The 22,834-nt window shown below is 41.3% G+C and overlaps 3 protein-coding genes across 4 annotated transcripts; 2 read left to right on the forward strand and 1 right to left on the reverse strand.

Moving 5' to 3' along the window:
* Nucleotides 1-7,415, forward strand: acbd5a (acyl-CoA binding domain containing 5a). Its single transcript, XM_084340768.1, has 13 exons — nt 1-100; nt 374-500; nt 1,202-1,322; nt 1,943-2,015; nt 2,678-2,795; nt 3,220-3,444; nt 3,582-3,764; nt 4,047-4,141; nt 4,231-4,456; nt 4,702-4,904; nt 5,664-5,723; nt 5,824-5,933; nt 6,051-7,415. Exons 2-13 carry the CDS (start codon nt 404-406, stop codon nt 6,061-6,063), a joined length of 1,524 nt encoding a protein of 507 aa, XP_084196894.1. The 5' UTR covers nt 1-100; nt 374-403; the 3' UTR covers nt 6,064-7,415.
* A 56-nt stretch (nt 7,416-7,471) lies between these two features.
* Nucleotides 7,472-13,631, reverse strand: mastl (microtubule associated serine/threonine kinase-like). The gene is made up of 12 exons (XM_084340767.1): nt 13,339-13,631; nt 13,117-13,254; nt 12,882-13,021; nt 12,697-12,785; nt 12,494-12,600; nt 12,246-12,405; nt 11,935-12,086; nt 10,689-11,693; nt 10,461-10,602; nt 9,049-9,162; nt 8,790-8,891; nt 7,472-8,401 (listed from the first exon to the last, which is right to left on the reverse strand). The coding sequence occupies exons 1-12, from the start codon at nt 13,504-13,506 to the stop codon at nt 8,244-8,246; spliced, it is 2,475 nt and encodes an 824-aa protein (XP_084196893.1). The 5' UTR covers nt 13,507-13,631; the 3' UTR covers nt 7,472-8,243.
* Nucleotides 13,632-13,986: 355 nt separating this feature from the next.
* Nucleotides 13,987-22,146, forward strand: LOC311249524 (ATP-dependent zinc metalloprotease YME1L1-like). Of its 2 annotated transcripts, none has more exons than XM_084340614.1 (18): nt 13,987-14,276; nt 14,880-14,999; nt 15,777-15,945; nt 16,101-16,202; nt 16,324-16,433; nt 16,849-16,999; nt 17,123-17,230; nt 17,693-17,866; nt 18,021-18,173; nt 18,261-18,393; nt 18,494-18,556; nt 19,210-19,322; nt 19,546-19,701; nt 19,844-19,995; nt 20,090-20,216; nt 20,425-20,498; nt 20,970-21,056; nt 21,152-22,146. In XM_084340614.1, the coding sequence occupies exons 1-18, from the start codon at nt 14,241-14,243 to the stop codon at nt 21,302-21,304; spliced, it is 2,181 nt and encodes a 726-aa protein (XP_084196740.1). In that variant the 5' UTR covers nt 13,987-14,240; the 3' UTR covers nt 21,305-22,146. The 2 variants fall into 2 exon arrangements, with proteins under 2 accessions (XP_084196740.1, XP_084196741.1); XM_084340615.1 differs by having other exon boundaries at nt 17,123-17,206.
* The last annotated feature ends 688 nt before the right edge of the window (nt 22,147-22,834 follow it).

Genomic DNA, 22,834 nt, shown 5'->3' on the forward strand with positions numbered 1-22,834 from the left:
CAGTGTACACCTCTGCCTGGCTTTATATTGTTCATGGCGTCTAGTCCAGGGCTAAAGACAGGTCGCCTTCGCATAAACAGATAAGCCGTTGACTTTAACGGTAAGTGTCATCGCTTTTGAGCGTTTCCGTCGACAGTTTGGAAGTTTAGGTTGTATTTAGTACAAATATCGAGGTAGTTAGAAGTATGTCGCATATTAAATATGTGTCCTACATACACAAACGACCAGCCTCCTCCTACTGGTGGTAACAACACACTGTAGCTACAGTATCTGACAAGTTAAGCTAGTCGCAGCTAGCTTAAATGCTATTATAGAAATGAACATATCTTTGTCAGCGCTTCTCGTGTTGCAGTGGTGTGTTTACTGTCTGTAGGTGTTGTGTTGACTGCCTCGGCGTGTCACGATGGAGGTGGACAGAGTTAACGTGGAGGATGACAGGCGTCTGATCCAGCTGAGGTTTGATGCCGCCGTCAAAGTCATCAAGAGTTTACCCCCTGATGGTGAGTGGTCTGCAACTTGCACTCGGGCCAGTTTAACCAATTCACTGCAAGGCTTAAACAGATAGGTATCAGACTTAGGCAGGTGCAGTGCAACAGCTTGGTCTGCGCGATTTAAAAGGCTTAACCCACTTTACTAGCTGTGTACAGACCCTTGTCTCCCTGCCAGCAGTCTTAATGCACTATCACAAGAGCCACTTATCAGAGTCTGTGTTGTCTCAGTCATTCACAGATGTGGAAGAAAAGTGGCTAACACTTCATTTTACTGTTTCAGAAATATCATGCTAAGAAGGTGACAATTACAAAGTAGTGTATTTGAAATTAACTAGTTTCTGTCTAACTTCCTCTCAGCAGGCCATTATATTAAAGTGAGTCGTTGAAGCTTAATTTCAATACTTTCTACTACTAGTGTCTATAATTTAAGCAGATCAGTTCAACTTTGGAGCAGTTTTCCTTTTTAATAGGTAGCCACATATAAATACAACTTCATAAACAAGAATCAAATGACTTAGTTACTTAGTGAGAGTAATTTTCGAGGTAATAATTGTGGTAATTTGGGGGTAATTTTAAAGAAATTTCAAATATGGTGCTTGGTAATTACCACCTACTTACCATGCAATTTCTGGACCTGTAAAATGAAGTGGTTAGTGAACAGACATTTTGCACATTTTCAGCTTTTATAATCATAGCTTTATTTCCCTCAGGTCCCTTTCAGCCGTCCAATGACATGATGCTCAAGTTCTACAGTTACTATAAACAAGCCACTGTGGGAGCGTGCAATATACCCCGGCCTGGTTTCTGGGACGCAGTTGGCAAAGCAAAATGGTAATGACAAAACATAATTTCCACTCCGTTAATATAATTGTATTTTGTCTTGAGTGCAGACAGGGTGTCTACGCTAGTTCGCCTTTTATTGGGGCAAAAGTTTGTGAATTTAATTGCACCATTTATTGTTTGTTTCTAGTTGCATAAATGCCACAATCTTCAAGGCAAATCATTACATTTAATGTTTGATCATGCAGTGAAACATTATTTGACTTGTGCATGTTGCTCAACACTTTGACCTCACTGTGATAAACACAACAGGGTAAAAATTCTCTCCACTCATCTCCCTCTGTTTGGTCTCAAGGTGTGTAAGCTAATCTCTGGACTCTGATTGGAATGTAACCTCTTACCCACTAACTTGGACAGTTTCCCTCATGGTCCCCTTACGTTAGCAGGGGGGTTGCAACACACGTAGTTTAGTCACAGCTCCTGTTACAAATGAATAGTTAAGTTTCACCGTTTGACCCACTGTCAACAAAGAACACACTGACCGCACATAAACTGGCCTTACTGACCTAATGAATCTTGATGATTTCGACTTTTTACAGTAAACACGTTTGATTTTTACTTGATAAAGTGATATCATAGTTATGCAGATTATGTTAAATGTAATTCTTCAGGGATGCATGGAACTCTCTTGGAGATATGCCAAAAGAAGAAGCAATGGCCGCCTATGTTGATGAAATGAAGCTGGTATGTTTCTCCATTCTCCACGAGTCACTTTGACAGCAGATAATGATAATATTATTATATTGTATGAATATGTTGCACAATAAGAGTTTTATTACATGGTAGGGCTGTGCAATATGACCCACACCTCATATCCTGTTAGAAGACATTTCATATCCAGATCAGGGTTGCAGAGATATATTGGTTGAACTTTTCATGGCTCTACATTATAACATGCATTGCATGCCACGCTTCTTCTTCTTCTTCTTCTTCTCCTTCTTCTTCTTCTTTTTTTTCTTCTTCTTCTCTAAATTTATTTGCAGAATGCAATCCAACTTTAAAAGTGCTCATGCCACCTGCTGAGCATTTAGATGCAGCCCTTGCTTGATCAGTGAAAGCATTTTGGCTGCGTAGTATTGTCTCAGTTTATCAGCTGTAATTTCACCGATACAGATAAATAGAAGATGATATAAATTTCCCAACATCAGATGATTTATAGCTCCAATACATACTGACCATCACTAAAATAAAAGCTACACACACAGGATAGATATTGTCATACTGCACAGCCCTATTATAAAGAAATACTCACAGTTTGAACTTAAATTCAAACCTTTCCATGACTGTTTCTGGAGCTAAACATCGCTGTCATTGAGTTTGCATTTGTTGCTGTATCTGATGCGTAGATCCTGGAGGGGATGCCCATGACTGACGAGGTGGAGGAGCTCTTGCGTGTCCTTGGCCCGTTCTACGAGCTGATAGAGGAGAAGAAAAAGATCTCACAGATATCAGACCTGAGCACAGGTGGGTTTTTATCAGCAGGTGTAACTCCTCCACCTCCTCCTCCACCTTTAACTTTGCTTGTTGTTGATATCACAAACAGCACGTGGAGCTTAACCTTTTATAATTTGCCTCTTGTTTGATGCTCAGCCCGTTTGACAATGTTTGCTAGGCAACTGGAAGGCAAGTATATGACTGTATAAATATGTTTGTGGTGCCATAGTTTAGAATTTGTTTGGTGTTTTGTAGCTTAGATGCTTTTAGTGTCACGTATGCTTAATTAGTTGTACAGAACATCTGGCATAGCACGCTTTAAGGTTTCTTTTGCTATCAGAATTAGAAATTTTCATACTCAGATAAATGATGATAAAACGTGTTGTTTTGTTTACTATATACCTCATTTATTCAAGTAAGCATTGTCTTTAGTTTGTTGTTATATTGTACACAGGCTTTGGCACAGCGTTGAATTCAATGCAGTCAAAAGGCGTCACGAAGAGCATCATCAGGACGATGGAAATGAACGGCACTCTGGAGACTCGTCCTGCCAGGCTCAAATCAAAGGAAGTGAAGGAAACGTCAGAGGAAGAGACACCAGAGGAGGAGGAGGAAGAAGAAGAGGAGGAGGAGGAGGAGGAGGAGGAAGAAGAGGTAGTGACAAGGGAGGTCAGAAAAGGTAACAAAATTAGGAAAAGCATTGAAAGGGTTTCTTACAAAGTCTTGAAAGTTTGGAAAATCCTTCATTACCTGTTATGTTTTCAAGGTTAGGAATATACTTAATTATACTTTTTCTTTGTTGTGATTTTATTTCAGACAAGAAATCAGCAGCTTCACAGCCAAAGAAGAAGGGCTCAGCCAGGAAGCACAAAACGCCCGTGTCAAATGGTAAAATGGCTAACGGGGGCACCCATCTGACCAATGGGAATCATTCCAGGGTAGCCCTGAACAGCGAGGAGTCCCAGGAGGGTGAGCCGCTGCTCAACGGTCACCACACAGGTAGGGAGCAGTGACTCTCTTGATGGTACATTGTGTCTGAAATGTTTCTAAATGGTTCAGCTCACTCGCTGCCTGTGCCCAATTATCAGTGCACCATGTGATCACATAATCTGCTAAACTTCATTCCTGGAGCTGTGGCTGAAACCTAACACTTTACACATCAGCTGCTCCAGGAAGAGTTTTAATGGCTCTGTTGAAATGGGACACAAAGTTCTTTCACTATTAATACACTGCAGTCTGAGCATTTCTCTTCTCTTGTTGTGCCCTCTGTACTGATATCAGATCCTGGTGTAGATGCCCCTGGCCCCGGTCACCTGGCCAGCGACTCAGACAGCGAAGTCTACTGTGATTCTGTGGACCAATTCGGCCAGGAAGAGGCAAGAAACCGTTTAAAACCCTCTTCTTAAGCACAGGTGCCGTAGCTCTTCCTCCATTATTGATTCATTGTAATGTGCTTCTTCTCCAGAGCTCAGAGCACAACCGCTCTCTAGACGACCTGGATGAAGAGGAGAACCACGTCCTGCCTCCTCTAGACGAGTCGCAGGTGACGCAGGAGCTCCAGGAGGAAGTTCACAGTCCACCACAGGTCATCAGGTGCGGAGGGGAAGATGGAGAGAACGGTGGAGGGATGACGCAGAGACAGAGGCTGAATGCAGGCATGCCGGACAGCTCTCTGGTCAGAAGAGGAAGAGGTAAGGTCATCCTAACAGGGTTTTTATATTCCAGGAATCAAACAAGGAATTTAAAGACATCACAGTTGGCTCTGAAAATTATGGGTGATTTGTTTTAGGGGCAAAAAGTTTCATTTAAACAGATTACTATTATTATTTACTGTCAAATGCACATGATTTGATTGGCCACTGACACATTAACATGATCTTTGGATGTATGTATTGTGTGAACATGTATTAATCATAAATAACTTCTGTGTTTCAAGGCTCCAGGTCTCCAGGCCTCGGCCCTGGATCCCTGGTGCCCATGCACGGTGGTGGCGATGGGGACGGGGGCCACTGGGGAGGAGCGGGGACACCCAAAGGGAGCCTGAACGAGCAGATCGTCGTGGCGTTGGCCCGGCTGCAGGAGGACATGCAGAGCGTCCTGGAGAGGCTGCACACCTTGGAGGCTCTCACTGCAAGCCAGGTCAGACCAGTCTGTCCTCTCATTCATCTTTAACTTCAGAAAGAAGAGCGACATGAAAGGAATAATGGTCCTAAAACAGTTTAGTTTAGGTGATTATAAGAGAGATAACTAAGAGATTCAGCTGGTTGAGTTCCAGTGCAAATACCAAAAGCAAATAATTCAGATTATACTGCGAGTTTTTAGAAGATTGGTTGGAACCACAGAAAATCATGACCTGGTTTGAACCACTTGGGACGACTTACTCTGTTTGAATAACAAGAGAAACTGGATGGAAATAAGAGAGGGGTAAAGGTGACGATCTATTTTTGGTGTTTGAATAAATGTTTGCTTTGTTGTAATAATTTACAAAGCAATTTCGTTACATCTAATAGAGTGAGTCAACAGTTTTTAATATCTAAACGTGTGTTAATCTGACTGTATTTTAGTACTCGATACAACTTTTTTTGTGAAATGTTTTTATTATGGATGTCTGTCATATTATAGACGTTGTAACTCTAGAGGAAGCTTATTTTTATACTTCTGAATGAGTGTGATCATATTCTGACTTCATGTAAAGACTAACACGTTGGTTAGACAGTAACGCTGTGTAAAAATTAACACTGCTAGCTGTGACTTCAGAGTGGAGATGAGGCTTTGAGGACAGAAGATAAGGAGTTTGTACTTTGTACTTTTGACTGAAACGCTCATATGTTGATGCCGTTTACTTTTTTTTTCCCCTTTTATGGACTTTTCTTTTTTTTTATTTCTCGCCCTCTGCAGGCAAGATCAATGTCTCTGTCTCCAGTTTATCTACCACCTCCAGTGAATAAGAAGAGTCGGGTATAAAACGATTTAAACATATTTGACCATATTATGATGTTTCATCTGAAATAATGTTCATTGTTGCCACTTTAACTTATTCAATTTTCCACTTTCTCAGAAACCATCCTGGTGGCCTTTTGACATTTCTCCGACCAGTTTGGCCTTTGCGGTGATATGGCCCTTTGTGGTACAGTGGCTTATTCGCCTTTACCTGCAGAGGAGGAGAAGGTATTCTTTCACAGCAAAATATCAACGTATCTACCAGGGTTGTGTTCATCATAAGTATCTCCTATCATTTTCATGCGATACCCAGTTTAACTCCTTTATCTTCTCCTTCGTTTACAGACGAATCAACTGAACCTGCTCTCACCCAAACACCCATGGGCTTTGACGATAAAGAAGAGTCCTCTTTATGTCTTTGGCTTGGGTTGCTAATGGCTGTAACTCCCCCCTGCTTCGACCCACAGCCCAGTAATTTGCTTTTGCACTATGAAGAAGGAACCTAGAGTAACGAGCGAGAGGGCGATACCTCTGAAGTGTGTTGTACTGTGGATGTGGAATCAAATAGAAACACGAATGTATGGGCTCGCAGCCTGCGATTATACAACCTTTTGAAAGCTGATACCACTGTACCAGAATCTTATTCTCTGTAAGATCGAGAGGGGGAAACTGTTGGGATGTCGTCAGCGTCCTTGTAAGCCAACAAACACAATAGCTTCTCAATTATTCCCATAACTAAGGCTTTGTTGCACAAAAAATGGGCCCTATACTTTGTTGTTTTGAGCATAATGCTTTAATTTCACAGTTCACTGTCATTAGTTGCCCAGGCAATGCTGCTATGATAAAATGTTGTAATAACTGTAATAGTTTAGAAAGGAGAATTGAATGTAAAATATATTCATATGTGAGATTCTTTTAAATCCTGAGAATAAGTTAATATTTATTGCTTTTAGCAACAGTTACAGTGAAGGCATCGCAGGCAAGCTTTTGGCTGCGTAAGTGAGATTTTTGTTTAAGGTGACCGCTTTATTGTTGTGTATAGGCTAGGCGAGGTTCTTATCACGTGTCCTACAGCATATCAATTTCAGTGCTTTACGTCCGAGTCTGTGTTGTTTTTTTTTCAAATAGAAGAAGTGCCTCAACATCACAAGGTACATTTATACTGTAGGTGGCATTATGATTTTCTTACGTTCACATATAGTAGCATAACTGTTCCAGTGCTGGACCAAATAATCATTAATCACACTACCTAGTGAGCCATGAGGTGGACGGCTGTCTGATGCATAACCCCCGTCACTGTCTGTGTTGTTTACGCGGTCACGTTTTTCTATATTGTATAATTTTAATGTGCGATGTAACAATGTTTGTACGACTATTGTGGAAAGATTTTGTGTGAATGATAGTAATTGTGTGCAAAGCAGTGAGATCTATACAAATTGTATACAATAGCTGTACAGTTCAGATTAAAATGCAGTATTTTAATTGCATTCCCATGAATTACTATTATTAATATAGAATACTATATCATATTTACAAATGTTTGCATCTGCGATAGCACTAATCTTTCCAGAGCCATTTATGTTTTAATAAAAAATGAATAGGTTTAACTTTCTACTGAAATGTACTAAGGCTTTCTCACCCTCTCTGCCTGTGGATAGAGTGGTGTTTGCATGTGATAATCCAAGCCTAAAATAAAGTTTTCATAAATCATTCGTCTAGATTATTTAACATATACAGGTAATTTACAAGAAACAATAACAAGTACATCATGTTACAAACAGATTTTATTTGTATTTTTCATTTTTATAGGTTGAACAAGATAAAATTTCACGAGTAAAAGAAAGCCAAGTGAATTTATCTAAAAAAAAAAAAAAAAAGACTAGTAGTGTAGAAAACAGAGATATCACATCAAAATTATCAATACAAATAACATAAAAGCAGCAAAAAACAGTCCTGTTAGAGCACAGAGTACCCAGCCAAGTCTTAAAACAAGAGCACTAAACATTATTAACAAGATTTACATATAAAATACATTAGTGGTGAATATATTAGCATGTTTCTCTTCGTAACCCCTCAGAGAGAAATTCAGGGGGCCCGCCCACCCAGTCTGCGAACAACAGGGGAACATGAACAGTGGAAAGGCTGTAGGTGCCCCGGTCACATGACTTTACACACATATTTATTTTGTGTTTGATCAATATAACACTAAACCAACACACAAACCAAAGCCTATTATAAGTATCTACTAGTATTTTGCTAGTAGAAGACATTTAAGAGACATAACTACTGAACTGGGTAATACTTAGTTTTAAAAGAAGTTGCTAAACGATGCAAAACTACAGTGAGTGAGCAGTCTCCTTATGACCAGTGATTGCACATAGGTAAAATGTTGTTTTTTTTAATATAACAACCGTAAACAGATAATCATCTTTACCGTGTATTCATTCATTTAACGGATCTGATTTTTCCAAGTGTTTCACAATGAAAGTAAGTGATTCATCGACAGCCGAACGTGGTCGACTGCTGCTGTTTGTAACTCTACAGGCTGAAGCCAGACACGGCGATGTGCTGAGCGTTGTTCCTCGCATCAAAGTACGAGGTGTCGGTTTCGTCCTCTGGCTGAGGTTTGAAAGGCATCGGCTGGTTCTGCAGGTTGTCCCAGTCCAAGCCCTCGAACAGGGGGTGACGCTTGAGCTCTGGTGGATGTTGAGACGAAATGATCAGAGTGCATTTCCCATTTAATTGACAGTTATACCATATACAACATCCTCAACAATCCATTGTACAGACTAGATTGTTTCCCTTTTATTTATTCTTCTGTCATGTAGCATAAAGGGACAAAAATACACTTTTACAACACCGGTGCTGTAAAATGACAATAAATGAACCTTTTTACCTTTTAGTTTTTACCATAATTGAAAAGTGGGTTGGAGATGAAAACTATCTTAAAAAATTAAAAAACAAAATTTGCCTGTTCACTGTCGATCACTTGTTCTCCCTTAATCAACTTTATTAATCACTTTATCTGAGGACCAGCAGTGTTATACATTGTTGAAATAAATTTAAAAAAAGAGTTGTCCTCACCCTTTAGGCCAGCTCTTTTGGTCATGTCCATGGTCAGGAGGATTTCAATTGCATTTCTTGAGTTGACACACAGTTCCTCCTCCTCCTCAGGCCAGGGAATATCTAAAGTTGTTCAGGTGGTACAAGAAGCCCGTCATTAACAGCATCAGGTTTGTTCAGCAGCATTTGTTCAACTAAAACTTTCACACAGCAGATATGTATTTGTAATACTTGTCAATCATATATTTTAGAGTGTCTTGGTGGTAAAATCCGAACCCACCTCTGTTGAGAATATTCTGGAAGACCAGCTGAGGCGTCTCGTCGTTGAAAGGCGGCACACCTGTGAGGAACTCATAAAGACACACGCCTAGCGCCCACCAATCCACCATGCAGTCTGGACGGGGGCAGAGAAAAAAACAGTCACATTTCATTTCAGACAGCAGCTGGCTTCAAACAGTGCGATTACTGTTAGAGTGTGCGCTAATTGAACTGCGGTGGCAGAAGCAAGGACTAAGTTAGACCGAAGATGGAGGGATTCAACTTTCACATTTCTTCAGAATTATTAGGAACCGATTTAACACACATGGACTTTTGACATTTGTGTCTGGCATTGTAGTTTCAAATAGTTTTGCATCTCAATACCTAAATTACAATAATCATGACCATCTATCATGGAGCTGAGGAAAACCATGACAGCTGATGAATACACACTGACACACAGGATCGTTCATGTCACAGACTGACTGCTCATGAATCTGAATAGCAGCAATCATGCTACAAATGGCATTGTGCAACTGACAGGAGATACTGGCCTCAGTGGGTTCAAATTTCAATGACTAATAGCACATCAGATCAATAGGCTATTATTAGATGCTATTTTAGATGTCAGTTGCTGAATGTCAGAGATAAAGCCAGTGCCACAGCACATTGATATGTGCCAGAGTTTCCCAAAATCTGCAGATTTCAAGAGCAGAAAAAAACGTTTTGTCCGGTTAAAAGAACATCAGCCACAACAATTCTGATCCCCCACCTGTTAACAATGATGTTAGGTTAATGTTAAAGAGATCCCGTTTATTTAGTCTTTGTAATCACACATTGTAAAATGCCATCCCCTTTCCTCTGATCAAGCCCCCAGTTTATTCACCAATCCAAGGGGAACAAACAGAACCAGAGGGGAAAGCAAAATGGGGGAAGAATCAGCTCATTTCCTCTAGCGTATTAGCAGGCTGGGTGATCATGCAAGCTTGCTTGCAAAAACAGCAATATCATTATAAACTTACCGTACTGACAACTTCCTGAAACTTAAAGAGAATGTCTGTCACAAGGACTGCCAAGTCAACCATCCAGAGTCAATTTCATTAAGACTGTGTTGGGCTATTTCTGGCAGTCAAATCGAGTGCTGCAGAGAATTTTTCAGGCTAACCCGGAAGTTAGCATCGCCCCGGTTCCCTCAACACAAACCCAATTATTTTTTCCTGTAGATTTTGGATTATTGTAGAAAATAAAAGTTTATGATACTTGCACACTTTGTTCTGCAAGATAATCTTCACAAATGAACGCCTCTTTTATGTCTTTTGAGGCAGCCGAGGTAACCGGACGTGCAAACTAATTTCTGGGTTTTAGGATCAATTCCTGCAGCACTCAACAGAGCCGCTGGTGTGGTGTTTGGGATTTTGAATTCCCTTTTCTTACCATGTGGTTTTCCCAAAAGAAGCTCTGGAGCCAAATAGTCAGGAGTTCCTAAAATGGGAACACCCTCAGCAGGCAGCGCACCCCGTCTGACGCTCTTTGGAGTCCTGAAGGGTGTGTGAGAGGTCGTCATGGGCTGAGGAGTCTGATGTGAGAGGGAAACAACAGGAAATGAGGAAAAATGGCAAAAACTGTATGACATGTTATCATTAAGTGAGCTTTCATGCTTACCTGATTGAGAGAGCTGTAACCGTTTGGTCTTTTCTGCACTGGTGTTGCAGTGCCGGACGCAGTGTGATAAGAGGCCGTTGTGGACATGTCCATAGCGTCGACGGACCCGATGCTAAGCCGGGACACCCTTGACATGCTGGAGCGGTTAATGGAGCTACAGTAGCTACGGAAAGCTACGACATTTCGCGGCTTGAGGAACGAGGGCGACTGTTCGACACTGCAGGCCAGATCAGGGAGCCGGTTAAAAAAGGAACTCTGAGATTCACCTCTCCAACCAAAGTTACCAAGTTTGGGTGTTTCAGTAGAAACAGCACATGGATTTTTTGGGAGCAACTCAGGTGATACTAAACCCCTGCTTTTTGAACACTTGTTTGGATTCAGAAATGCCTGACTTTCAATAGTGAGAGACGTTTCATGCATAGACCCGTCAGAGTCGAGGCTCAAGCTCCTGCAAATGTCACTGCTCCCAGCGAGCGGTGATGTGAAGCTTGAATGCGACAAGTCTTTGGCTCCATCTTCAAACACGTCCTCGGTCGGCTCCTCCAGTTCACAAAACAGACTTTTGGTCACAGCGATGGGGCTGGAGCGATTGGGGATCCGCTCTCCAGCAAACCCAATCCCCTCTGTGGAGGCTATGAAGTCACCTATTTGGATGGTGGAAAATGTTCCAGTCAGGCCAGTGTGAAACCTCGCAGTCTCCTCTGGAATCTCGTAGCATCTCTTGTAGTTTGCGTTACTCTTCTTGGCTTGGATCTCCGACGGCTCTGGACTTCTCTCAACATCAGAAAACATTCTCTTTACAGACAAGGCCGACGGACAAATATCATCCCGAGCTGGTTGGTTTGCTGGAGACTTTTTCTCTGCAAACTGGTCCAGATTTGACTCATCTGAGGCCTTAGCAGAGAGGTCAAAGGTGCCAACTTTGGTGGGCGCAGAGTCCTGTTCAGGCCTTTTGGACTGAGGATGCCCTCTTCCCTTCTGCTCATTTGTATGCTCATTTTCTTTCTGAAGAAGAAAGATAAAAGAAAAATAAATTACTATCAGAGCAAAGAATGAACAGTGTCGGATCTGATGAACGCATTTTCAATGACTCAGTAGCAAAGTTAGGGCTGGCCTGTGTAGATGCAGAAACTGTGTGGATTCAGGATCAATTAAGTATCTATCTATCAATCTATATAAAAATAAGAACCTGAATATTATGCCACGTGTATTAAGTCATAAGTGACATAGGTTTACAATCACTGACCTCCTCACACTCCCACAGTGGGCTGATGCCACCTTCAGTGTCGGTGGTGGCGCTGCCGGCACTCATCGTCTCAAACCTCTTCCTGGTCTTCAGCAGCCTGGGAGTCAGATTTTTAGCCAGGTTATGAGGACTGAACACATGGTTGTTCGGCCCTGTGGAGACAGAACAGAACAGTCAACACAGTCAGTGTATTTGACACACATTTTCACTGCCAAGATCTCACCAGGGAGTCAGTCCTGCATTACCAGTTATTCCACAAGGTTAATGAAGGAAAAACAAATGACGTCTCTTGGATATCTGCCGTAACATACCCATTTTCCAAGGGTGGCAAGTCGGAGAGTACGCCTGATCTTTCTTCTTCATCAAAGGAGAACCGAGAGAGTTATTCTTCTGTCTTATTTTGCCGCAGGACATGGGGCTGGACACAGCAGATGTGCTGCAGTGACGCTTGCCCTCGGCTGCAGGTGTATTCTGTGTTAAAGGTAATGAAATTAAGAAGAGTCAATATGCATGAAGCATGCAAATAAATAGGAAATCTCTTCACGTGAAAGTCACTTACAAATCCAAGGGAGCTGATTAAGGAGAGAACTTGACCCGGTGTGCGGAAGTAATCTTTATTTGGTTTCGCCAAGGATGGAGTAGTGAGGATATCCATGAGGCTGAGCTCTGAGAGAGAGAACAGAGACAAAATAAGGGAAATATTACTCATGTTACTAGTGATGGTCACAATGTGTTCAATGACAGGCTGATAGGAGTTCCTACCTCTGTCAAGCTTCACTTTAGAAAGGCCGAAGTCTGTGAGTTTGATGTGACCTTCGTTGGATATGAGCATGTTGTCTGGCTTCAAGTCCCTAAAAAGTGAAAATTCGGGTAAATGCATTGTCGTGAGACTAATTAACCAATGTTATACTCGTTTAAACACACTTGAAGAATAAGTTTAAAAGTACCTGTGGATTATACCATGACGATGGAGGTAGTCCAAAGCCAGTGCAACCTCTGAAATGTATTTCACAGACATGTCCTGGTCGAAGTAACCATAGATGTGAAGCAGGGATTTGACATCTCCACCAATGAGGTATTCCATCACCTGTAAGCACCATAAAAATAAAAGATTTAACAACAGCTGTACAAGTAACAACTTCACAAAGTAGCTACTATAAGTTAACTGCCAATAAATGTTACCAGATAGACTTTGGTGGCTGTCTGAAGGGAGTAAAACAGGTGAACCACGAAGGGGCTTTTGCTCAGAGCAAGTGCATCTCTCTCCGCCTTCATCTGGCCCGTCATATTTTTATCAACCATGTCTGCTTTCTTCATCACCTGAAGACAAAAAATGCACAATTTAAAAACTAAAATAAGCCTTACTCGTTCATTCATAGTCGTCAAAGACCAAACCCAACTCACTTTAATGGCATATAATCGGGAATTACACTTCTTCCGTGCGAGGTAGACCTTGCCAAAGGCACCGCGGCTGACAGGCTTCAAAACGGTGAAATCCTCGATTGAGGGCGGTTTAGGAATATCCACGGATTTTTCATTCGCGCCGGAGTCGTGCTTTTCATCCGCGTCCATGTTGTTAACTAGTTCTCAAAAGAGGCACTGGGTTGTGTCTGTAACAGCCAGCGAGCTGGGAGTAAACACTCGCATGTTAAAACAACAGTCTCGGGTTTGTTTTGAAATTTTGAATTCTACTGCTCCTTCGCGGGGTCCGCTGTCGTTACGTTTAGTTGCCCAAGTAACTGCCTGCGTGAAAAGCGTAAAATATCCTTAAAGTGCGCGGTAATTAAGTATTAGTTGATCATTTCAGGTACAAAATGATCACGTGTTTTACTTTCTGTCAAAATAAGATATGTTATAGAACGACTTTTATATTTTCGATATTGTTATTTTTTGTCAGGCGGTCAGGAACAGACATGGAAGTCAATATAGAAATTGTGTAAGAACAGACGAGCTTATTTTTCCTGTAAGCCACAAAATGGGAAAATGAAAATAAAATACGTGTTCTCATATATTTTTAGGCATTTTCAATTAATTTTTTTAAACAAATTTGCGGGTTGAGTTCCGCAAGCGATGTAATGATGCAAGCAGCAACCGGTAATGATTCCCCTTTGACGTCACTTTGTAGTCCATTTGACCTCGGATGCCGGAGAATCCATTTGGCGTAAAGCTAAGCTGCTGAAAGTTGTGTAACAAGGAAAACAAAAGGACACGGCTCCCGGGAGGACTCGTCCATTTAAGTTGCACAGAGGGTACCTCCTCATATATTAACCCTCCTAATCCTGATTTTGCTTCATCATCCGGCAAAAATGTTTTCTCTGTCAACGTCGTTTCAGCCACAGCAGGTAAGCCGCCTGGATAGCAGCTCTTTAATTTAGCTAGCTGGTGTGTGCCCTTTTAGCAATTTAGCGATATGTGTCCTTCAGCAATAATGTCAGAAAGGATATTAGGGGTGTTATATCAACAAGAGGCTCTGTTTATCGTTGCTTATGTCCCGTCTTCTCTCACGGTCAATGACAACTTTAGCTCGGCTAATGCTAGCAGTAACAAGTCAACGGTACATAATCAGCCCACGCTTACGTCACGTTGTCTTCGTAAGCTATATGAGAGCAGACGAGCTGTGTACGTGCGGTTTGGGTCATCGTGGCTGTATCACCTGGGATGTGAGGGAACAAAGATGTTTAAAGTAATATTAAGTGTGCTAAACCAATCTCCAAAGGGTCGAGGTTACATAACTCCCATACATCTGACGTATGTGACCCATACCGCTCCGTGTGTTTGTGTGGAGTCAGCTTGAATAACACTGACATAACAGTCCTGTCTGGAAGATACTAACCTGTAGCAACTTATGTGAGCGTTCAGTACACATAACAAATACAAGATTATGCATGTCTCTCCATGTTATGAGAGACTGTTCTTCACCCTCCTCTTGTTTGTGTGTCTGACAGATGATCCTGCCTCTCAGCCAGCTCATCAACGCCCTCCACTCTCTGAAGAACTCAGCCACAGCTTCAGTCCAGACCCTGCACAGAGACTTCGCTCCAGAGCACACTTCATATCTGAAAGAGGTGAGAAGGACATTGTGGACAAGGAGGGCACAGTACATAATCATCAATGACTTTGGTCCGAACTCGAATGACTTCACATACACATTTATTTTTATTTTTTTAAAGAGTTAGTGGGTGATACTGGACAAGACGTAAGAAAAATGGATTAGTTACTTTGGACCACCTATAGTAAACAGCAGATCTGTAGCCAGCAACATCTTGGAAACCTCTTTTCAGACACAATCACATATATCTAAACAAATCCCTATTTTTAAACTTAACTGAATCTTTACTATTATGCCTTTTAAAATTGCCAGGTTTGGTGTTTCTCAATTTTAAACCAGCTAAATTATGTATTATGTACCTGTCAAGTTGTCTGTCCGTGTACTGTTCACACTGATTACTCAAAATTAGTTAAGGATATTAGGATATTTTAGTGGTTCACTTGATTGCTTATTCTTTGACATATCTGAATTTATTTTGTGTGTTGTGAATATTTTTGGTCCTCAAAAATAATGCGACGCATTTCATTTGACTTTAATTGCATGTCCATGCACATGCATTTATGCATCCATATCCCTAAATAATTTTGTGTAGTGTATTTTGCAAATCCTGGAGCACTAAAACAGGTCAAACTTGTTCAGTGTATCTTTCAATAAGTTAATTTCTGTATGTCTTTTCAAAAGTAAGTCAAAAAAGTTTGTAAAGGCTTTAAAAAGCCACATAGGGGTCATTATTTTCATAATTATTGCCTTACAAAGGTATAGATTACCTGATTTTACTCTCCCTCCTTCACAGCCCACTGTGAGCCTGAGGGACCTTGGCCTGTCAGATATCAGGGTGAGTCAGCTGGATGAGCTGGTCAGCCGGTTACTGCCTACATCGGGACCAGAAGAACCTCTTGCTGTTCCTTCGCCATGGAGGACGAGTCACGTTTCCGGAGACAGCTTCTTCCACAACAAGCATGGTGAGCAGCTCGGGCCGCTGAGCTGAAAGGCGACCCAGCTTTATGGTTTTCTGAGAAAATGTCTTTTTGACTTTTTTGTTACTTTAAGAAACACATTTTACACATTTGTTGATATATGTAAAGTGAGGTTAAGTTGTGCACTTCTTGCCTGACAGGGTTTTCACACAGAAGGTTGTCGGTTTTCGGCTCCCCAATATTCCACAGACAACACCACAGTCCTCTAAGAGAAGTGTGCTCAGAGCTACAATTCCTGCCTGGTGAGAAAGTGACTTTAATAACACAACCTGCTTTGTGTACGTTATCTGTGTGTATGAACAGCTTGGCATTCAGGGTAGTGTTTAATGTTTTCATGTTCCTTACGTGTGTGTCTCTGTTTAGTATGGGTCCAAAGTCGGGGTTTCAAGACACTCAGAACAAAGCCAAGACGAATGGAGTCTGGTTATGACGGCCCGGTGGAGTCTGAGCCCTACACACCAGCCTTCATGAAGGTCAGCATGTCACTGCACAGTTCAGCAGTGTAACATTGTGTCCGCTGGATAGATTAGTGGCACCTTTTTGTGATTGTACACATGAGACTTAAACCAAAAGTAGCCAAAACTTTTAGTCCCAGGAATTTCTTTTCAAGGAACTAAAAGGTTCCTTCAGCCGGCTATTGTCTGCATTTCCATCGCAGTCTAGAGACCGGTGAAGTTTAGATACATTATCTGCTGACGTATAGGAAAGTGACAGCTTTTTCAAATGGCATTTTTGGGAGCAACTACAACGTTGTCTGTCCATCTGTTGTGTGTTTCTTCTGTAGCTCTCATGTTGATGTGTCAAAACAAACTGTTTATACGGTGAGCACTGAGAAAAGAGTCGAATCTTGAAGCTTACCAACCAACTCTCCGTCTGTTTTCATCACAGGGGTTGCTCCAGAGGGAAAAGGGACCAGAGGCGCAATCGCTGGACCAACTGCTCCAACAGAAGAATCTTCCCGACAACCAGCAGGAGGCTTTCAAGACTGGTTTCACTGAGGGCTTCATGAGGTCTCAGGCCTACACTCAGAGAACACAAGGTATGTAGTCAGCCGCTGCAGCAGGGTTTCTTCGGTTGGCAGTGTTGAGTTAAGACGCAGAGATCCTATGATTGGCACAAAGGACTTCTTATCTAACCTTTTATCCCTGCTCTGTTTTGGCAGACTCGCTGAGGAGAACCAGGGTGATCCTGTTGGTCCTCCTACTTCTTGGTATTTATGGCTTGTCAAGAACCCCGTTTCTCTCGGGTAAAGGCTCCTTTTCTGATGCTGGTTTGTTTCAGTTTTATTCTTTCCTACGCTTGCAAATCAACCCACAACCCTACATGCACACGTTAAACAGAACAAAGCTTGTTAGTCTCTATTTTCAGCTTAAATGGTTGATATCATATATTTTTAATGTGTATTTTCAAGCTAATCCCTTAAAGTATGTCAGATAAGACAACTCCTGTGGTGTGCATGTAGAGTTTAACTGATAATTGCTACAAACTATTGTGTAGTCGTGCTTAAAGATTGATATCAACTATGTCTGTTTTCATGCCAGCGTGCTGGGACTTTTCGAATAGTTGGAAGTGATAATGGTAGAAAAGAAGCATATTGGATGTTATTGTATTTACATATGTAACGCAGTAAGAATAATGTAGCCAGCAGTTATACTGTCTGTCATTTGAGACAATGTAAAGTCGTTCATCTGCTGTTACTGTACTGAACCTCAGTTGTTTTGGGATTTCACAGTGAGGTTCCGCACCACATCTGGTCTCGACTCAGCAGTTGACCCCATCCAGATGAAGAATGTGACATTTGAGCATGTCAAAGGGGTGGAGGAGGCGAAGAATGAATTACAAGATGTTGTCGAGTTTCTCAAGAACCCCCAGAAGTTTACTGTTCTCGGTGGAAAGCTGCCTAAAGGTCTGTTTTATATTTTCTCCACATGCTCCGTTTCCTCTGTTTTCATTGTCCAAGCAAAAAATGCTGAATGCACAAATTTGTCAGATGGTTTTGTCTTGTATTTTTTGATATGCTGTGATTGTATCCTTATTAGTTTCCTCTGTTATGCTCTCAGGGATCCTCCTTGTAGGTCCTCCAGGCACAGGAAAGACTCTGTTAGCGCGAGCTGTGGCCGGGGAGGCCGACGTGCCTTTCTACTACGCCTCCGGGTCAGAGTTCGATGAGATGTTTGTGGGTGTTGGTGCGAGCAGAATCAGGAACCTTTTCAGTAAGTCTGCTGAATGTAGAACATTTCAGTAACCAGTTGAGGAACCAACCAAACAACGACAATGTCTTTCTTTTTTGTGGTTTGCAGAAGAGGCAAAAGCGAATGCTCCCTGTGTGATCTTCATCGATGAGTTGGACAGCGTTGGTGGAAAGAGGATTGAGTCTCCTATGCATCCCTATTCCAGACAAACAATCAACCAGCTGCTGGCTGAAATGGACGGGTCAGTTTTCAGGATGTGACATTTTCAATACCCTGTAGTGTTCACAAAATGTTGTGAAGAACTTTTACTTCCTGTTTTTAAATGTTTTTGTATTTTACAGGTTTAAACCAAATGAAGGCGTCATCGTTGTTGGTGCTACAAACTTCGCAGAGGCTTTGGATAAGTATGTTTACAATACAAACACAAATGTTTGTATTTCATTTAATTTTTTTAATTCTAGCATTTCACTTGCTTATTTAAAGGGGCACTATGCAGTTTTAGAGAAGAAATTCAAACTCAGAAATCTAATATTTACAATATTAATGAGGTAATAATACAAAATCGGAAGTATTTATCATTTCCATAACTCAATATACAAGCTGTTCTCAAAAGTTTGAAGCTGGAAAGGTGTCAGGGTCCTCCAGATATAGTATGACAGTTGTCCTTTGAGTATGTAGATATAGTCAATGTATACAAAACTGTTCCGTTTTTTTTTACTTCCCACTCTGTAACCTTTGTCCTCTGACAGATGCCTCGGCCTTCTAGCCTTGTCCTAGTTTCTGTATGACACTGTGAATTGAACCATTTCATGGGTTGGGGTATATTTAAAGAAAATAATACAATTGTGCCACATTTTGTCAGTTTCTTATTACAAACTGAAGTTCCTCCTGAGGAAGAGCATTCATTTCAAACATTATGAAACACAACCAGCACAGAAACAAATGTACCTATCCAGGAGTTTCACTTGCCACCTGGTTTTAAAAGAAGTAAACTTATTTTTATTAATTTAATTAAACAAAAGAAAAAACAAGATTTGTGTACTATGATTCTTTTTAGTGCTCTGATAAGACCAGGAAGGTTTGACATGCAGGTGACGGTCCCTCGCCCGGACGTGAAGGGACGCACTGAAATTCTCAACTGGTACCTCTCCAAGATCAAAGTGGACACTGGTCAGTCTGAGTAAAATATCCCAAATGATTAAAGATATAGTCTGAAACTAATATGCGTTCTTACCTGTGATAGTTTTTGTTAGCATTTCAGTGATCCTGCACTTATAAGCTGTTGAAACTCTTTTAAAAGCATTCAAAGCTGTTAAAACGCTTGTGTTGCCTCTCGAACACTGACAACCTTTTTATAAAGAAGGCATTTTCTACTGTGTTTGTTCTTTCACAGCTGTGAATGCGGAGATCATCGCCCGAGGCACAGTGGGCTTCTCTGGTGCGGAGCTGGAGAACCTGGTCAACCAGGCAGCCCTGAAGGCGGCCGTGGACGAGAAAGAGATGGTCACAATGAAGGATCTGGAGTTCGCCAAGGACAAGATCCTCATGGGTGAATACACGCTGTGTTTAGACCCGCTCTGCATCCCTCACGTCACATGAGACGGATTAGCTCGACACACTCTGGTTAGGAGACAGGAAGAATGTTAACAAGAGAAAACATGAATCCTTTTATTTATCCTTTTTTAAACCAGGCCCTGAGAGGAAGAGCGTTGAAATCGACAAGAAGAACAAGACCATCACAGCCTACCATGAATCGGGCCATGCCATCGTTGCCTATTTCACCAAAGATGCAATGCCCATCAACAAGGCCACTATCATGCCTCGAGGCCCAACTCTTGGACATGTGAGCCGTCTACTTGTGGCTTAACATTAGTTTAACAGAAAGTGCTCAGTGTTACATAAACTAAAGCTAATCCGTCCTGTTCTCTGTCGTCTAGGTGTCCATGCTCCCAGAGAATGACCGCTGGAGTGAGACGAGAGCTCAGCTGCTGGCTCAGATGGATGTCAGTATGGGCGGTCGAGTAGCAGAGGAGCTCATCTTTGGAGATGACAACATCACCACAGGTGCGAGAATATGACAACTTGACTTTTTAGTCTGTAAAATGTTGAAAAATGTTGATCAGTGTTTCCAAAAGCCGAAGATGACATCCTCAAATATCTTTAGAGAGATAGTGATTAATTTCATATTTAACGTGTGATAATTTTGACTCTATCCTTCTGTTGTTTGTAAGAAAGCTTTGGTTAAATCTTCTCCTGTTTTTGTGTATGTTAGGAGCCTCCAGCGACTTCGATGGAGCAACCAAAATAGCAAAAATGATGGTGACCAGGTTCGGAATGAGTGACAAGGTGAAATTTTAATTTATGTGGTTGATGAGTGAACATTTTTATCCTTTCCATGAGCATAGAAGACAAAGTTTCTAAACAGTGCTGTCCTGGGGCTTTTACTGTGTATACATTGCTATAGGAACCTTTATTTATACTTAATACAGGAAAGTGTTTACACAAAGCCAAGTGTAAATATACTTTTGAACCGGTTATCAATACTTGACTTCTTTTTGTCATTTTACCTACTTGAACCATGTAAGGTTGTTTTCGTTACAACCAAACGCTACAGCAGTTAATTTCAGACACAGATTTATTGTGAAGTTGGACTGAAAACCTGCAATCCTCTGACATCACTACAACATATAATTACACCCAAGACAATTCAGCTCTGTCTTACCCTGAACTCCTATCTTAGCGTATAATGATGGGAACTAATGCTTGAGAAGGTCTTTTGTTCATTCAACTAAGGATGTAATTTGTGTGTCGCTGCAGCTCGGTGTCATGACCTACGGTGACGTAACCAAGCAGAGCCCCGAGACACAAGCTGCCATCGAACAGGAAGTCAGGGTTTTACTCAAGGTGAGCTTTCCCACGGCGCTCTCCGTGTTTATTTTAATCTATTAACGCCTCTTTCATTACCTTTTCTAATTAATCAATCTTTCCCTTTTTTCCAGGACTCGTACGAACGTGCTAAAAACCTCCTGAAGACCTACAGCAAGGAGCACAAAACGCTAGCTGACGCCCTGCTACAATATGAAACTCTTGACGCCAAAGAGATCAAGATGGTGCTGGAGGGCAAAACACTGGACCACCAGATACCTCAGTAGATATTTTAGACTCTTGTATCCTGTATATATGAAGCTGTGCAATTATGCACAGGCCTTTTGGAGGCCTTTTATTTCATTTGTTTGTATCCCTCTTATTATCAATGTGAAGACGACACTGAAATGATTAAGTTTCACCCCCTTACACAAAGTTTTATTTGATACAGTTATTTGCATTTCCCTGTAAGGACGAGGTTTCACAGCAGTTTTAAAGCACTTTGAGGTTTAATTGGATTTGTTCTCCACATTTTTGTCTACTACAGTTCACAAAGATGTTATATCAGTGGCCTCTTTGTCATCTGCTCGGAAGATAAATGACTTCTGTCGTAGTTTTATACATCAGAGTCATATTTGGTATCATAACAAGGTTCCAATACGAATGATTTAGACAAAGATCATGATTAATTAAGGTGAGATGATTTAATTCATGTGTCTGTGTCTCATTTTAAATCTGTACAGACTTGTGAACACCGTAGGACCTTAAATTACCTCAATCTAGAATGTACCATTTGGCTGTAGCAAGGTACAGGTGATACCGATCGCTGTTCATGCTGAACTCTTCATTTTACAGTGTTGTTTCAAAAACATGATGTCCTTCAGTTGCATCCACCATATGCTATCTATTTTGTGTATTCTTATTTATTTAAGTGCCCAAAGGTGTGTCCTCTTTTTCTGACATTAGCGATAGGCCCTCACGCCCTACTCTAAGATCACCTGTAACTGATAAACGAGGGGGAATTTGTAAATACTGTAAGCGTGTACAAGGATTTGGCTTTGTGCTTCTGTTTGTTCCTTTAGACGAAGGCCATCTTGAAGCTCAAATAAAGGTTACTCTTACCCATGAAGGTGTTGTACAGTTCTTGACTCAAATCAAACATAAGCTTGCATTAACTAACATGTTTTGGCCACTGGGGGGCAGCGCAACAAGGTGTAGCCTGGCACTGAATACATTCATATCCACTATGTTCACCTGCTATTTGCTAACTTTCTCAGTCTGCTGGAGCTGTACAGATACAGACACCTACTGGCTTTTTAGTCACCTGAATATGTTATTAGTTAACATTTACACCACAGATTCATCCAAGATTGTCACATTAACCATCTTTCACATCGGGAGGTGGAGGGGAGGCTGCCAAACAACCGATATAACTAACAGATATAAAAGAATCATTTAAATGTTGCAGAGTAGAGTATCACGACAGATTCAATGTTTATGGTGTGAAGAGAATAATCTTTGTAGATAGTGATCGAGCCAATTAATATACACAAACGAGGCAATTATATTTAACTACAACCAGCACAATGATTACATCCCGTAAGAGGGAGCCACAACCTTTTCAATTAGACCAGCTTTAACTAATTCACTACTACACTGTACATCCATATGAGATGGAAGCATACCTTTGTCTTAAATTATAGAAAAATGTCTTTCCTCTTCTGTGTTCTTTATCTCTTTGAACGCCTGATTAATGCAGTAATGTTCACCTTCATGGTGATACGTTCAGGGAAATCCTGTCACAGATAGTGTGGCCA

Source organism: Pagrus pagrus, assembly GCF_965226575.1.
Source record: "Pagrus pagrus genome assembly, chromosome: 20".
NCBI classification, from domain to species: domain Eukaryota; kingdom Metazoa; phylum Chordata; class Actinopteri; order Spariformes; family Sparidae; genus Pagrus; species Pagrus pagrus.